General features: G+C 48.8%; 1 protein-coding gene across 6 annotated transcripts in view; it reads left to right on the top strand.

Annotated features, from left to right (window-relative positions):
• PTPRF (protein tyrosine phosphatase receptor type F) overlaps window positions 1-17,872 on the top strand; it is a 368,934-nt gene that overhangs the window by 297,538 nt on the left and 53,524 nt on the right. For all 6 annotated transcript variants that reach the window (XM_079313895.1, XM_079313894.1, XM_079313898.1 and 3 more), the window contains 5 exons: window positions 1,410-1,991; window positions 2,518-2,651; window positions 3,667-3,811; window positions 8,528-8,833; window positions 11,673-11,866. In XM_079313895.1, coding sequence (XP_079170021.1) covers window positions 1,410-1,991; window positions 2,518-2,651; window positions 3,667-3,811; window positions 8,528-8,833; window positions 11,673-11,866 — 1,361 coding nt within the window. The remainder of the gene's footprint in view (window positions 1-1,409; window positions 1,992-2,517; window positions 2,652-3,666; window positions 3,812-8,527; window positions 8,834-11,672; window positions 11,867-17,872) is intronic.

Consider the following 17,872-nt stretch of genomic DNA (forward strand, 5'->3'; position numbering starts at 1 on the left):
GCCCAGTGTTGCTTCTCCTGTGCTTGCTGGCAAGCAGCCCATTTTCAGTGCAGACAGGAGAATCAAGATTACACACAACTGATTGCACTTAAGTGCATTGAAAGTACCAGACCTGCCCTTGCTCACGTGGAGGCTGCACACCCAACAGCTGTCAAGAGTCCAACTTGTAGCTCTTCACAAGAAAAGGAGTTTCATCTGTCCTTGAAAGCCTGGGGAAGGCTTCCAGTTCCTAGGATGCTGTAGGAAATATGTTTCTTCAGGCCATAATATTGTGCAGGTTGGGTTTGCCATCCCTGAGTCCTCCATGGGTTTTGGTGGGGTGCCTGGCTGTGGTTTTGTGCCCTCCTCTCCCATGCCAGTTCAGCCCAGATGGTCTTCTTAGTATTCATGTTGCAGTAGCACTGGAGAAGGCATTCTCTCTGGTACTCAGAGCAGGCATGCCCTGTGCTAGGAGCTTGTCTTCCTCAGTTGAACCTTGTGGAAACTAGAAACTTGATAGCTTTGCCAAAGAATGAAATTCTTGAGGATCTTAATTTGGCTTGAGCATTTTCTGTAGTTCCTTGTCAAGCACAGCTGCATTGCAAGTCACTAATGACTTTAGAGTGGTTTGTAGGAGGTTTAAACTTACTGTAGACTAATTCAGTCATTGTACTAAAGTATTTGTGTACTCTGCAAATCTCTCTCACACACACTCATTCTTTTGCTTTGTTCTTGTGGTAAAATGGTAAATCTGGAAATGTTTGCTTGCAGTAGTTGCTTTCTCATTGACACTTCAGAGGTGTCATTGTCAGAGTTCTTTTATAACAGTTTATTGTCTGGTTGCAGTTTGACACACCACCCAGTGAAATAGTGGATATGAAAGTTGGTAATTTCTCTGTCTGTATCTCTCCTGCATGTGCTGTAATACTTAAAAGCATTGCCCCATTAACCCTTCTAACAGCATTGTCCATGAACTCCCTGTGGCCAACGATACTGCCTCTCTGGAAGCAAGAGCATAAATCCAGACTAATTTGGTGCTCTGGTTGCTTTACTTTGTAAGTCAGCTGTGCACCTGCCTTCTGGGGCCAGCCCAGCCCTGCCCAGCCCAGCAAGTACCTTCCCACTGCCAGGTGAACCCCTATGACAGAAACATTCCTGCATCCTCGTTGAATTACTTTTATTTAGCCTGCTGCTGGTAAGTGCGTCAAGCACATCTAATAACATGATTGCTCTGTTTATCCTTCCATTAAGAACCACTTCAAGCAATATATGGTAATATAAAAATGCATGTTATAGAGTATGAAATGATTTCTGCCTTTTAAAGAAGAATGTTAATGGGAGGTGGCAGCTCCATTTTTATCCCTGTGCACATTGCAAGGTTTGAGCTGACTGAATTATTTAAATCACACCTCTTTGCCTTCCAATTGCAGCACTGCCAAAACCTCCAACAGAGCCATTAGTGACTGAAACAACAGCTACCAGCGTGACCCTCACCTGGGATTCAGGCAACTCTGACCCCATTTCATATTACGTCATCCAGTACAAGCCCAAATCTCTGGAGGGCCAGTTCCAGGAGGTGGATGGAGTGGCAACAACCCGCTACAGCATAGGTGGGCTCAGCCCCTTCTCGGAGTACGAGTTCCGGGTCATCGCAGTCAACAACATCGGCAGGGGCCCCCCCAGCGAGCTGGTGGAGGCCCGGACAGGAGAGCAGGCTCCTTCCAGTCCTCCCCTCAAAGTGCAGGCGCGGATGCTGAGCGCCAGCACCATGCTGGTGCAGTGGGAGCAGCCCGAGGAGCCCAACGGGCAGATCCGAGGCTACCGCGTGTACTACACCACCGACCCGCACCTGCCCCTGAGCATGTGGCAGAAGCACAACACCGACGACAGCCACCTCACCACCGTGGGCAGCCTCATCACCGGCACCACCTACAGCATCCGCGTGCTGGCCTTCACCTCCGTGGGGGACGGGCCCCCCTCGGACATCATCCAGGTCAAAACACAGCAGGGGGGTACGTATGGAGTGAGGCTGTGCCGCCATGCCAGCGGTGCGCGGCCCGGCCGGGTGTGTGACCGCGCCAGGCCTCACGGCTGCTCAAAGGGCTGCATGTCAGAGGGCAGGCGGGCATCCCATCCCACAGCCCTCGGATGGAGCTGTCACATTGTCCTGGGGAGTTGGTGTCAATCTCTGTACCTGTAACAGCTCATGGTTTGTCTGAGATACAGTGGCTGAAGGTGTCACAAAGTCCTGGGCACGGATGTTGGCACCTGTGTAACTGCTGGACCTTTCTGGGATCTCAGTACATGTGTGGAAAGAAGGATCTGGGATCGGTCAGGGTTTGGAAGTGAGCCCATAGTCACTCACCTGAGTGGTAGAGATGCTTGCCTGTGCCTGAGATGTTCTAAGAGCACAGTACAGGGGGGAAGGGATGTTCTGGCAGATATGAAGGAGGATCCTCACAAGGTGAAATGCTGACTTTGCTATGTCATGCAAGTCTTCTTGCCCCTTCTGGCACTAACCATGTGTTTGTTCCCCAGTTCCTGCCCAGCCAGCTGATTTCCAGGCAGAAGCAGAGTCTGATACCCGCATCCTGCTGACATGGCTGCCTGCCTCCCAGGAACGCATCACTAAATATGAGCTGCTCTACTGGGAAGGGGAGGATGGCACTCAGGTGAGGATCCTGCCTGGCAGCTCTTGCAGCTGGACATGGCAGCTTACCAGCTTGGGAAGGGCGTGTGCTTGAGCCAGGCTGGTAACAGAACTGTTTCTTACTGTTTCTTCTGCCTCAGTGCTGTGCAATAGGAACATGGCATTCTGATTTCTGTGTAAGTGACTTCAGAAGTGCTTGTTGATACCAGCAAAGTAGCTAGTGACTGGTTTGGGACTGGAAAGGCTCAGAATGCTATGACAGCATCCCTGAGGCATGCTTACTGCTGGTGCCTGTAAACATTAACACTTTTGGGCAGGTCTGAAATGGCCTCCAACATGTGTCTCTGGCCCCAGGACTGGTTAGGTGTAAAAAAAGCAGATTGAAGGTGGCCTAGAGAGAGCCCTTCCACATTTACTGCAGGTCCCTAAAGGAAGTCCAGTTCAAGATATATCAAAGGTAGTGCTGGCTTCAAGACAGCATAGCAAGAATTGTGCCATGACATCATCACAATGTCCCGTGGTCCTCTCCCTCTCCTCTTATAGTGACACAAGAGCTGCCAAAAATAAGTGCCTTTCAGGCAAAGTGTCAACAAAACAAGCCCTTTCCCAGCAGTGTTTCAGTGTATTAAAGATCCCAGCTGCTACAGGGCAAGGGCTTTACTCTGTTTCACAGGCAATACACTGTGTCTGTTGGGAGAAAGCAAACTTGTGTGCATTGTGCCCCTTGTCTGAACTTGTATAGCTGGACCCAGCATTTGCACAAAGCTCTCAGGCCAGTGAGTGTAGTCTGGACACCAGACAGTGTAGCTTGGCTATGGCAGAGGTCTGCTTCCCTGCAGACAGTGTAGCTTGGCTATGGCAGAGGTCTGCTTCCCTGCAGAGTCCTGCTGTGTCACCCAGGAAGCTCCATGCTTTGTAGTCCTACAGGCAGGTTTGGCGCCCTGGCTATGACTTTCTGTGGGCCCAGAGTGGCTGCACACCAGCTTTTCTGTATCCTCCAACAACACCAAATAATCTGTTTCCTTTCTTTTTGGCAGCAAAAGGTGGAGTTTGACCCAACTTCCTCGTATGCAGTGGAAGGTCTCAAACCAGACACGCTGTATAAGTTCCGTCTGGGCGCCCGCTCGGAGCTGGGGGTGGGAGTTTACACCCCCACGGTGGAAGCCAGAACTGCCCAATCCAGTAAGTGCCTGACATTCAACAGTGCTGGAGACAAAGCAAAAGCAGTCCAGTTTCCATCTCCTGGCACAGAGAAGCCCAGTGCCTCTGCCTTTGTGGGTTTGCAGGGATGCTGGTATGCAGTTTGCTGAAGGGAGTAATGGGGAAAATCAGCTGGGGTTTGAATCAGGGCTCTTTGGCAGAGTGGGTGCACCCAAGGGGTAAGTTGTTTCTTCGTGTCCCTTTGATCATACTGTCTTTCCCTAAGGGTAGATTCATAAAAACTGTTGGAGGAGTAAAACAGGCTGGGAAATTGCTTTTGAGAGATTGATTTGAGTGGGTCTGTGCATCTCTATGAATTTACTCCCATGCAGACAAGCTGTCTGGACAGGCAGCATATGGGTATTTGGCTCTAAATGTGACTGTCTCCAAACCATTGGATTTTCATCCCTCCATTCCCCATTCTAGCTGCCTTGCTTACACAGGAGTCCATCCCTGGTCCATAGAGTTGATTGCAAGGTGAGGCATCCTGTGAGGCCAGGTATGTCTGTGGCTATCAGGCAGCTGGAGGAATCATTTTGGAAAAGTGGCTGTTTGCCAGGGTTGTGTGAGCAAGTGAAGCTGCTGCTTCTGGGACTGCAGTGCTAGGGGAAACCAGAACAAGCTGCAGTTGAGTTAATAGAGAAGCTCAATAATGAGGTGACCCAGGCAATATCACTTTCATCCTGGCTCTGCCCTGTGTGATCACAGAGTGGGAGTTTGCATTGCTCTGATTGGCAGCTCAAAGTGCTGTGCATAAGCAGATTAGGGCTATCAAAGGGCCCTGCAATAAGCTAGTTTTCACTAACGATTTTTGGGCTTGCCATTATGCAAAGGGCATTAAAAGGGGGAAAAAAGACATTTCTGTTAGCACCGTCTGTCTGGGATTTGCTCGCTATGTGGAGCGAGCAGTTGGCACAGGCAGCCAGCCTTCCCTGCAGGGAGGGCAGCAGCATGCACAGCAACCAGGAGTGTGAGATGGCCATTAGAAAGGGAGCTCTGGCAGGGAAGAGCAGCTCTGCTCACTTTTAGAATGACCTTCTCTAAGGAAAACTCAGCTTCATTACCATACCAGTCCCAGGCATTCCTCCACCTTGTTAAGTGAGCTAATGATGTCTTAGAGCTGCACAACAGACAGGTATGAAAATGGAGAAAGGTTCAGATCATACGGTTATAAATATTTGAACACTGAGAGCAAATTCTGAATATGGGGCTTTGTATACCTGTTTGAGATAGCTTTTGTATTGATAGGCAAAGGTTGAAGTAATTTTTCTGCCATGTAAATTAATTCCATCAGTGGATGCTCTTATCCTTGAACACACTTAATCAGAGACAGCTCCATGCATAAATGAGTCCTTCAGAGTCTCACAACAGCCCAAGTAAGAGAAACGTTTGCTTCATGGACTCATCAAGGCAGACATCTTATCATGACCTACTCTGTTTTCTGCTCACAAGGCATGTGACACCAGTCTGGTTTTAAGGTTGTTACTTCACTGGCCAGTGGTGCAGTAGCTGACTGATTCTGGCATCAGTTTAGTCAGAGAAATGTGCCTAGGCTGGAAGAGATTTGTTTAGCCAAAGGAGTACCTTGGTTTGACAGTGAAGCCCTTCTCACACTGAAGGACCTAAGAATTCTTAGATTGATCCAAGAAGTTACCTGGGTCTTGATTTACAGGCTCCTACTTTAAGAGATTTCTGATGGCACTCTATTCTTTGGCAGAAGCCATTGGCAGTTAACTGTTGGGCTATTCAGCGTGGGTGACAAACCACTGTCTGAGCAGTCCCAATGCAGTGTGGAGCCTTGAGTACTGGGGGGCTCAAAATCAAGCAGGTCTTCCAGAAAGCTGTGCTTTACCTTGGCAAAAGTTGCATGCACAGTGCACTACTTCCAGGCAGAAATCCTTTGGTGTTTACTCGTATTAGATGGTTGGATTTTTCCGCTTTGGCCTTAGAATTTACTAATCTAGAAACACTACAGCTCCCCACTTCAAATTGGTCTCCTTCCTTCACTTCTCCATCTGGTTACCCTGAGAAAGGCTGTTAGATCATTGGCATATTCAGGTGGGACACAAACTGCAGGAGCAGTCAGATTCCTGCTTTCCAAAAAGCCTCTCTTCAATCTCTATTCCTGTCCCTGACAAACCAGTCGTGGGGGAGGTAGGAGGCCTGTGATCACTAATGACTCACTAATGGGCTGGAGAAGGATGCTGGTCTTGCTTTTCTTGTGGCACCCCTGCTCAGTAGCAGGGATGCTTGTGTAGGAAGGCCAGAGGGAGGCAATGCCCTTTTGAACCCTCAGCACAGTTGAGACCTCATCTCCTGAGCAGGCAGCTGCTTTCTAGGCTGTCTTTCCTGCTAAGCTGCTCACTTAGTTGCTGGGCACCCTGCAAAAAGTCCAAGCAGTGCTGCTTTGAGGGCCTGAAGAGCTCAGGGGAGTTTTCCAGGACTCTGCAGTGCCTCAGGCAAGCGGAGTGATGCAAGTGAGAAGCATCAGCTCTGTGCCCCTTAGGCCTCAGCATTAAAATGCTGTTCTCCCTTGAAATACTAAGGTGGGTCCTAAGTCTGCCTTTTCCCTAGCCTAAGGAGCAGCAGGTGGGTTGGATGGGTGCACAGAGCTGCTGTGGGCGTTGGGGGAGGCTGGAGTAGCCTGGAGGCAGCAGAGGTTTGCACAGTGTTCTTGTGTAGGTACATCTGCATGTGTGGGTGCATGCTGGCCACCCAGCCTGCTCTTTGCTGGCCCCAGGAGGGACACTTCAACTCATTATGCATTTTAAGTTGATCCTGCTCATGTTATCAAGTTTTATTTTGCTTTCTTTAAGTGTTAATGTGTTTTTGCCTTGCACATTATATGTGTGACTCTTACCCAGTCAACAGCCAACTTTTGACTTTCCCACACTGGCATCCAAAGCTGCCTTTGGAGGACGAGCTCACTGCTGCATGCCAAGGGAAGCTGTGGAGGTTCTGCCAAAGCATGTCTCTTCTGTGAAGGGCATCTGCAGACAGTGGCAAAGGAAAGGTTTGCCAAGCCCCTCGTCTCACCTGTCCTGTCTGAAGGATGCCACCAGGCACTTTGTGTATGTTATGCCTTCCACTGTAAGTGTTGCTTTGGTGCTGTATCTTCCTACTCTCTTCCCTGACACTTCTCTGCTGATTAACCAAAAGAGTGTGAGGATTCACTTTTTACCCCTGCTCCCTTTTCACTGTACCAGATGGCAGGGCTGATCCTGTGCTGCCTCCCTCACACAGGTAACTTTTTGCTTCCACACATTGCTTTGACTTCTCTTTCCTCCAGTGTAGCTCCCATAGCAGCAGGTTGACAGCTCAGGAGTCATCTCTTCCAGCTCCATCACTACTTACTCTACTCCATCTTGCATCTCTCCAGGCATCTGAGCCCAAGCATCAGGAATGTTCCCTGCTCTCTGAGCACAGAAGTGGGCATTAAAAATTACACACAGTCTGCAGCTGTTTGTGCAAGCAAGTGGCCCTTGTTCCCAGCAAGCAGAGGTCCCTGCTGGGGTTGTGAGGTCCTGCTGCCCTGGCTGCTTTCCCAAATCTTCTGCCACTGCCAACCTGTGCCCAGCAAAGCCAAGGCACCATTGCTGAGTGCTTGAGTTGCCTGAGATCCTTGCTGCCATGTGGGGTGATGTAGGTTGTGTTCACCTTTGTGCAGGCAGTGAGCACACAGGGTTGTTCCTGTGCCCCTGCAAGGCTGGTGCTGCTGCACTGGTGGCTGCAAAGTCTGAAGCATGGGGAAAGGCAGCAGTCTGTTTTCAGGCATTTGTGTGTTTCTGGGTGCAGTGAAGAATGGAAGCTGCCCTTCACCTGCCATAGCAAAGACTTCTCTCCCAGTGATCCCAATGAGAAGCAGCTGTTGCCTGGATCCCATTCCTCCTACTGTGGACAGATAACATTGCCAGGGCTTAGAAGTTTATGCAAACTGCAAGTGCTTTTTTGCCTGGGAGTGGGCAAGGCAAGACCTGCTTTCCTTCCACTGTACAAATCCATAGGCCAGGAAGCTACTGAGGCAGGTAACCAGTGTGGCAGGCATGAAGCAGTCAGTCCCAGGTTCCAGGGACATGTGCAAATCTGCACAAACATGTTATCTCCTGTTCCCACGTGGTGCCTGGCTCCCATCTGGTTAGGACACAGCATACAGTTGATGGTCATGATTTTAAACTCTACCAGGACAAACAACCTCCAACCTCAGTCACCTGCTTTCCTTATCCACTTTTGTTTTCTCTGCTTGTCTAGAAGTGAGTTTTCTCTAGCCTTCCTACAATTTGGTGTGTGAGTTTTCCTTCTGCCACTCTTGCCTTCTGCACCTTCCTACCTTTTCTGGTTTCCATCTGCTTCAGATCTTCACTCAAAGCATCTTTCTTCTCCATACCAGTCTCTCTCTTGCACCCTCCACATGCCCCCCTTCCCTTACTGCCATTTGTTGTGTTTGGTAAAGTGAGCGTCCAGAACTGCATTGGGAAGAGATGTTCTCTGATGCAAAACAGCACTTCCATCTCCCCAGTTCATCTGGCCTTCAAATACAGATTGCCCCCCAGTGCCATGTTTGATGATCTGTGAGGATGGCCGGCAGTTGTCCATGTGTGTGTTCAGTGCTCCGTTGGCTGGGTAAAAGTTCCCTGTGCATTTTGGTTTGTCCTTCCATTCATTTCCCTTCATCTCCCCACTTCATTTATTTATCCCCAGCCCCCTCTGCCCCACCCCAAGAAGTCGAGTGTGTAAGCACCAGCTCCACCACCATCCGGGTAAGTTGGGTGCCACCGCCCGCCCAGAGCCGCAATGGGGTCATCACCCAGTACTCCATTGCCTACCAGGCAGTGGAAGGAGATGACAACACCAAGCATGTGGTGGATGGCATTGGACGGGAGCATTCCAGCTGGGAGATCAAGGACCTGGAGAAATGGACCGAATACAAGGTGTGGGTAAGGGCCCACACCGATGTGGGGCCAGGACCGGAGAGCATCCCCGTGCACGTGCGCACTGACGAGGATGGTAGGTGCTGCTGGACCTGAACACTCCTTCACTTACTGCCATGGGTTAACCAGGACTCTCCTGGGTTGCTGGAAAGCAGGGAAAGGGGGCAGGGACATTGCCCTGGGAGCACCTTTCAAGCAGGACCAGAGGCTGTCAGGGCTAATGTTCCAGGGAGTGATCTCAACTGTTGCCCTGCAGTGGGGTTGGGGAATTGCTTTGCTGGCCCCTGCTCTGCCTCCAGGTTGTGTAAGATACCCCATCATAGTCCTTCAGGGTCCTGTTTGTGTCAGCAGTGCTTCCTCTGCATGCAGGGTGGCATTGCTCTGCTTTCCATTGTGGTTTTGTAGTGGGTGGTGGTGGATTCCCTTTTATTGAAGGTAGAATGAGCTCTCCCAGCCAAAGACTTCTTTTGTGAGATCAGGACTTAAAGTTTACTTGTTGACCTGAAATCCAGCAAACTGAAGTGGGGGAAAGCAATCCATTTGAAAGTTGTAGATACTGCAGGAAAGCTGCTTCCTGCTCCAGCTTCCAGGCAAGCCAGAGCTTATATAAAGCTGCTCTTCCACTCAAGAATCAGAATACCACACGTACAGAGCACTTTACTGGATACGACAGCTTTAAAGAGAAATTGCTTTGTATTAGCAGGGCTGTCAGTTATGTCATCATGATTTAAGCCATTTCCTTTGAAAGTGCCAGAGCTCAGGGTGACAGTAGGAGCTCCCGTGGCTTCATGCTGACCCAAGAAAGCTGCAGATTTAATGGGAGAAGAAAGAGATGGAGTGTCCAGGCAAAGAAAGCATGATCTCTGCATTGCCCAATCAGTGTAGGAAATGTAAACCAGGCATGTTACAGTTTCCCTAAATGGGCTGCCGCTGTTCCCCATGTCTCCATGGCTCTGAAAGTGGCGTCTGGGAATGCTTGCTGACTGCATTCCTGGGCTGGCAAACACATCTGTGTGTGTCCTGCTGCCTATATTGTTTGCTTCAGTTCTCATTCAGCAGAACTGTAGCCCAGGGGAAGCTGTTACCCCAGAAATGTCGCAACATGCTCTCTCAGTTCATTTTTGGGCACCGTGGTTGGACATTCCAGCTTAGCTGTCAGAAGTGATTTTATATTCCTCTGACATGCTGATGCTTAGTAGATACCCATGATGAAGGAATGAGAAATGCTAAACTGTGGTCTGAAAACAAATTGAACTTTCCCTGTTTGGATCTCAAATGCAGCACATACTTCCCATAGTGGGGTAGGACAGAGTTCCTCGAAACACTGTGGTCTGCTCATATTCACATCTTTTTGTGTACCTGCAGCATCCCCATACCATGTCCTGCCAAGGCCTCCCTCATGCCAGCAGAGCTTGACACACAGCTTCTGTCTGGTTCTCAGGGAGGATCTTGTTTTCCGCTTGGACTCTCAGCTGTGTGTGGGCAGGTGTCTTGCCAGGGCAGCAGAGCCCTGTGGCTTGTGCAAGGTCACTGCACTAAGTGAATTGTGGATTGCAGCATAGGCTGCTCCAGGCAAAAGGGGTAACTGTTCAAGCACAGCCCCCTCCATTCCCACACCTTGAGTTGGCCTCATGGTGCTAAAATGCTCTGTTCCTTCTTTCTCTATTTTATTAAATTATCTACAATTACGAAGGACATCTGGGGAAAAATAATGAATTGCCCTGCAGCTTAAAAACTCTGCTTACCTGCTGGGTAGCTGTTTCTTCCCATTTAGTTGGTTGAAATAGCAATATTCATTACATCTGCTTGTCAGGTATCCATCCCTGGTTATCTAATACTGATTTCTTGCTGTGTTGGGAATTGAGGCATATGAGGTTCCAAACCTCTGGATTTTCCCAGGGCACTGGAAGGTGAAAAGGGTCCTGCAGATGAGGTGATAGGATGAAGCCCAGGTCCTTCACTTGGTACTGGGCACTTGGCATCAGTATCCTCCACAGAGAGTGCACACCTCTACTCCCAGCTGCTTTAGCTGGAAGGAGCTTTCCAGGAGCAACTGAGAAGCTAATTTTTTAGAATTGACATTTTTGTCACAGTCAATGCAAGAGCAAAATATAATAAGGAGGTAATTTTTCCAAATGGTAAATAGGGTATAAATACATTTTTAAACGGGCCTCACCTTGCAAGAAAATTGATATTTTCTGGGCAGTGTAATTTTTCATTTTATTATCAAAAAGCATTCAGCTAGCCGTGCATGAAATGCAGTCCCCAGAGCTGTCACAATCCCCACAGGTCCCTTTATCTGGCTGAGTTCAGTGACTGCTGTCTCTGAGCTCTGGGTTATTGTTTTAGGATGGTGTTTTTCCCCCTCATTAACCTCTCACTGTCACAGGGGAAGAGCACGTGTATGCTCTGGCTGGTGGCAGGTACCAGGGCTCCCTGCAAACCAGGCTCAGCACCCAGTCATGCTAGCTGGGGCTGTTGGACTTTGTTTAGATGGGTCTGAGAGAAGGGTGTGTGTCAGGCAAGATGCAAAGAAGGCTTTAAAACCCCTGCCTGTGCCCCAGGGCACCCTGAGCTGCACTGTATTCTATATATTCTGCTGTTTCTCCCTTGCTCCCCTACTGCTGGAGATGAGAGGGATTGATGGACCTTGGGTCTGATTCAGCACACTGACTTTCATTAGGGGTGCTCCTGCAAATTACAGTTATGCTCTTTCCGACTGAGAGTAACAAAAGGGAAGGGGTCAGGGATGTGGTGATGCTGAAAGACTGCAGTGTGTTGTCCTGGGCAGGTACAGGAAGCTTGTACCAGTGGGGCCATCCTGGCAGTGAGGTGGGGGGAAGGTAGCCAAGGAGTGAGGGGTGGTGGCAGTGATGGTGTGGTGCCTGCTGACTGTTGTCCCGTGTGTGTTGCAGTGCCCAGTGCCCCACCGCGGAAGGTGGAGGTGGAGTCTGTGAATTCGACTGCCATCCGGGTGAGCTGGAAGCTGCCCATCTCCAACAAGCAGCATGGGCAGATCCGCGGGTATCAGGTTACCTATGTGAAGCTGGAAAACAACGAGCCCCGAGGGCAGCCAGTGATCAAGGACGTCATGCTGTCAGAAGCACAGGTACGGTGTGGGGACCACCAGATGGTGGGCATGGCACCTTCCCTCTCTGCAGAGGGCAGGCTGGCAGGATCCAAGTATTTCTTGGCCTCCTCTTGCAGCTCCAGAGCATGGGACTCAGCCTGCCTGAACAAGGCAAACAGTTTATGCTTAAACTGTGCTTAAACATGAGCAAAAAGTTTAATCAGGAAAGGGTTATTGTAGAAAAGATGATGTATTGGATGATGTTCCTCTCTTACCCCTTCTCTAGTACATACCTCTCAGTCTGCCACATCCTGTGCAGACTACAGCTGGAGCAAACTGCACTTTGTCAGTCTGTTTATAAATGGTCAGAAAGTTTTAAATAAGCCCTGAATCTCTTTCTTTTGTCATGCTGACTATAATCAGGGCAAAGAATCTTTCTTGATAGCATCCACCTGCCTGCTTGTGGGGCACGGAGGTTGCTCTGCACCCAGCACAACATGCCAGGCAGAACAGCATTCCTGGCTCAGCAAAGTCTCCCATCCCTCCTACTTTTGCAGGACAGGGACTTGGTGCTGCATTGCTTCTTGAGACAAAACTGGAGGTGAAGCCAGCTTAGTCTGGGAAGGTCTGGGGAGGAGAACAAAAAAATGAGGTAGAGGCCCACATCCCCTGTAAAAGACTTTGTCCTTTGCAATCCTCATACAACAATTTGTTCATACTGAGCTGATCTCCTGGATACCTCACTGGCTGTGAGCTGCAGCCCTCTTCCCACACACTGCTCCAGGCATGGCTGCACACTCTGCACAGCCCAGAAATGTGTAACTGCCTCTTTCCCAAGGTCCAGGGAAGTTTCTGGCACTCCACGTGCAATGAAATACAGCTCTTCTTTGGAGCAGGGGTCCTTCATCCTGGATGACCCATGCTGTTCTCAAACTAAGGTAATGGTATAAATGAAGAACAGGATCTGCTGCTGTTGGAAGCAACAAGGAATCGATTCAGAGCTGGCTTGCTTGAATGATGCCCAGTATAAATACTGGAGAGCTGCAACGATTAATTGATCTGTCTCCTGAATGCAGCTGTGAATCATTTATGCGTTTGTCAGTGGGCAGTGCAGAGGCAGCTTTACTCTCCATTCGTATTCTGAAGGATAAAACTCAGTAATAATGTGGAAAGGGAAAATTTAAAGAGAGAAAAGAGTTTGAGGGTCCTTGCTGTGTTGTCTGGGGCAGGTCTCTATTTATGTTTCAGATGTTGCTTTGTTTCAAGAGTTAGAGAAGTTGCTTACTGCCCTTTACTTATGCCAGGAGAATATAATCTTCTGTGTTGTTAGAACAATTGAGGCTGTGTTGTTCAGCTGGTGTTTGGAGTTAATGTGTTGGTCCCAAGTGTAGGTGGGTGAAGTTGGCAATGTTTTTCTTCTTGGTGTTTTCAAATATTTTATGCTTGCCCAGCCAGTTCTGCTTTCACTCATTACTCATACATTTCAGAGAGAGAAATCCCATGCTGATGTGCAGAATGAGGATGCCAGAAACTTTTGAAGGAGTGCTGGATTTTGCATTAGTTTGAATGTGTGAATCAAGGAGGCAAGTTCCTAGAAGTTTCCTGGCCTGCCAGGCCACTTGCCCATCTTCCATATTTGGTGAATTTATGTGGGAAAGTTCTTGATTTCTGTCATATTTTTTCCTGCTGTGTAAGGTGCTGAACTCATCCACTGATGGTTTTTGGGTAGAAGTGAAAATGGTAGTTGCAGAGAAACCACTACTCTGTAAGAGTCATGTCACTCTTGGGATAAACTAATGACCCTGCAGGAAAGAGGTTTCACTGACTTGGTAGAAGAGATCTCTATTTTGCAAAAGAGTGAGAAGCCAGGCATGACCTGTGCTTGTGATGAAATACATCTGCTCCAGATACTGAGGAACCCTGTAAGAGCTGCCATCTTTCAATACAGCAGTGCACGTCTTTGCAACCAGCCAGATGAAACTTTAACGAGTGGTCCTGGAAGAGTTATTTTCTATGAAAGAAAACAAAACATACACTGGAAAACCTGCCCCTGAAGGTCATAGGATGAAGATGGCCGCAGTTCAGTACTCATAAACACTCACAAACATTTATACCAGTGCACAGAGAGAGAATTAAACAGACTGAAAATCGTGGAGTCAGAGAAGAAAATCTCTGGGCAGGTAGGCAGAGCCACTCCTCCTGCCTAGCTAGGCTGTCTGCTGATTTGAGTAAGCATGTACCACATAATCTGCTTCCTGCAGACAGTGTGAAGACACTGATACTAAAGCTGACTCATGACTTTTCCTTATTGAAGATGAGAAATGGAAAGAGAGTAAACGAAGATGAAAGGAAAAAGGCAAGGGAACAGAGATGTTAGCAATGCAAATAATATGGATTCTGAGCTTTCAAAACCGTTTGAGCAGAAAGGACTAAAATATCGGCAGAGACGTGGGGGCCCTGGTGCTGGAGATCACATTTTATTTTACAGCCTCCTGCCTGGGCAGAGTAATCAGTTGTTAAGAAGGTCCTGTGATGGAGCTGAGGCCTCTCCCTCCCCTCTGTGGCTGCGCCTGTGACTGATTACCTCTGTCAGGATTCTGTGTGCCTTCCAGTCTGAGCTCTAACCTCCCACTGATAGTCTGATGGACAAGCAAATGTGACCCTACCCTGTGGAGGAGCTCCCAGGGTGTGTGCATCTGCAGAGCTGGATCAGGTACCTGCAGCATCTCTTGACTGGGCCACGCCTGTCACGGCTCAGCCAGGTCAGAAGATTCATGTCTGTGCCCTGGGTATTGTGTAAAGCACATCGAAGCACCAAGAGAGAGCTTTTGAAAGGAGCTCAGTGCTGCACTCCACCACACCTCAAGTCCTTGCTAGCTCAGTGGAGTGAGGGATAGCAGGGGACACAGGCATTAAGCTTGACAGGGGCAGGCAGGGGCCCACCTCATTTCCTTGGTCTCCAATCTCTGGGCAGCTGCTGCATGTTAGGAGGGGCAGTGGGCTTGAGCCCCTCCATCCCTGCAGATCCAGCTTGCCCAAACAACTTTGCAGGGCTGGCTGGGGACAACTGGCTACACAGAGATCAGGCTTGGTGGAGAAAAGACTCCTGCCACCTTCTCCTCCTACTGTGCAAGCAGAGTCATGGCACAGGAAAGGTATGTGCTGCCCACAAGGAGGGCTGCAGGCTCACAGGAGGGTGGTGTGGTCTCTGCAGGCAGCACTTCACCAAGCAGCATGCAAACTGAGTGCACATTCCACCAGCTTGCTCCAGAAGAGCAGGAAGAAGAAATGGCAATCACTTCAAGCTGTTGGATTGACATCAAAGGAGAAAGCAGAGACTGCAGTTCTCCCTGAGCAGTACCTACCCCAGGCACAACACAGAGGAATTTACAGTCTTCTTCTCCATTACATGATAGTCAAGGACCTTCCTCTGAATGTACTTGGAACATCTCATATGTGTATACTTGTCCAGGTGAGAGTCTGGCATGGATGTGGGATGTTCTCTGCTTCCTGAGTGGAGCAAAACTGTAAGGCATCATCCACGAGGCACTTCAGTAAAGGACCAAGGTGAAGTTCTGATGCCCTCAGACCCCTCTGCATCTCATTGACTGAGTACCTGAGTTTATGTCTGGAGTTCCACTGTTGCACCACAGTGACTGAAGCAGAGAGGAGAAGGATCTGCAGGAAAACCAATATTGGCTTCCCATAGCTGGGACTGGTGAGGGCTTGAATATGTCTGCAAGAGCCTTGGTCAGGGAAAACAGCCATTCCCTGGTGAGACATGACTATGCTGTGTTGAAGTGTAAAATGAAACATTAAAGCATTGCAGCTGCCATAAATACACACTGTTAGCTTTAGCACTTCCCAGAGCCATCCTGCCTCATGCACACAGCCCTCTCTCAGTTCTTTTTATGACTGCTCCTGGGCTTTTCAGATCAATTTGTCTTACTGACCAACCTTAAACAGTTAAGAAGCAATTGAGCTAGTTTAAGGAAGGAAATGTTTTGATCTGTAGATTAAATTTTCGTAATGAAACTGAATTTCTACCAAGGTATTTATGCAGGCCTAGCTCTTCACAGTTATTACTCCAGCACAGATCTCAAGGCATTTTTTTGCACTCTGATTTAATGCAAGATTAAAGTCCACTGAAACATTAGAGCAAACAGAGTTTGAACATTAAACACTTGGTTTAAAATCCTAGGGTGTGATAAACTCCCTGCTATGGTGTGAGAGGCCTCCTGAGCCTATCTCTGCTCTGCAGTTCCCTGCAGTGAGGTGTCACATTCTGTTCCTGTAGCTGCACAGAGGCAGGCTGGGGTGTTCCCCAGCTTCCACCCACCAGGGACATGCCTTTGTAGGAGAAGTGAGTGCCAGGCCTCAGGTCCTTCCTGTGGCAGGACTTCTGCCAGCTTTTAGCTCACGAGTGTGTGGCTGTTGAATGGGTGGGACATTAATAGCAGTGACTTGGGTTTAGCTAAGTGTGCAACTGTGGAAATGGCACTGGGATCTTGTGGAAGGAGAACCTTTAGTGACCATAATACTCAGTGAGGGTCTTGACTTTATAAAACGTATTTAGGGGCAACTTGACCTCTTTGCTGAAATTTACTGTTAGAATGGTTTAGGGGATAATTCTACTGGAGTCTTGTGGCACCTAGTAAGTGAACTACAGTAAAATCCTAGAGGAACTTTTCTCCAGCAGCTTCTCTTCTGAATTTAGAGAATAAAATAGCAAATATTTTGAAAGTATGCCATGTATTTTACTGCTGAGGTGAGTACTGTGCCCCTGTGATAGGCTGCAGCCTTCGAAAGCCACCTCAAATAGCCTGAGTTCAAAAGGCAACTTGTATCTTTGATGCCTTTTAGTGCTTCTGTTGCACTTGCAGGTTCCCAAACACTCCAGCAGTGTTAGCTGAGCTTCCCAGGGTCCTGAGGAATTTGGTATCTGAGCAGTTTCACAGCTGGCAGGTCAGGCTCAGAAGCAAGGCTTGCCAGGGCTCACACTGTGTGTGAATCAGGGGCTGTAATACCTATCTTCACTTTCATTTCTGTGCTTGAACCCATGGGCTGGTGCTTCCTCCAGGCAGATTTAGTAACGTGAGCTGTAACACATCACCTTGGCTGAGAGAGCTCTGTGTGATCTGCCAGCTTACCTTTAGTGCACCAGCCACAAAGAGCACTGCTGTGGGTGTGTGTGGCAGCAGCCAGGCACTACTGTCTCACCACCCTAATGCAGCTTTGATGCCCTACAACCCTAAAAGCACCCAGAAAAGCTCAGAGCCCCTGTTGAGCTGCCATGGCCAGGAATCCCTGTGAGCTTTTGGTGAGAAATAGTTTTGTGTAGAAGCTTTCCCTGCAGGGCTGCTATTGCCAAATGAGTACTGTTTGTGTAATTGGGAGTGGGAAGCTGTTTCCTCAGTACATGCACAAGTTTGAACCTCTCTCCAAACCACACACCACTGTTGGAGAGGAGCAGCTTAGTTTGAAGCTCTGTGGGAGATCTCAGCTTCTCTTGCACTGTTGATGACAGAGGGCACTTCTTGGTTTTCTGAAGTCCCCAGAGCATTTTCTTGCAAATGATACAGGAAAAAGAAGCTCTAGATATGCTGCATTGGTGCTTCCCTGCAAAGAGTGCCTCTGTTTTGTGTGTTGAAGTCTTTGGTTCTCAACAAGAGATGATGGCTGGAGGATCACTAGAACAGAAACTGGAGATTAGGCAACAGAGCTGTTGTGACTTGTGGGGCAGCAGTCCCCTCAGAGCCTAGTTGGTACAACCTATTCCTTCTTTCTTCTGCTCATGGAAAAGGCAGAAAAATGCAAACAAAGCCAGAAGGGGAAAGTACTGCAAAGTACAAAAAGTAAGGGGTGACTTCTCCACCCAAGTGAGAAGGAAGCTCTGTGTCTGTTTGTGTGAATGATCTCAGACTCATTGCGCAGGCTAGCGGCATGTCAAAAATTGCTCTATGCCATTTCTTCCCTTGGCACAGCCTGTGTCGAGTGACCCTCTGTGTATAAGTGTTGTAATTCCCCCAGCCCAGTTCTGCTAAC

The sequence above is a fragment of the Erithacus rubecula genome, assembly GCF_903797595.1.
Source record: "Erithacus rubecula genome assembly, chromosome: 10".
Taxonomy (NCBI): domain Eukaryota; kingdom Metazoa; phylum Chordata; class Aves; order Passeriformes; family Muscicapidae; genus Erithacus; species Erithacus rubecula.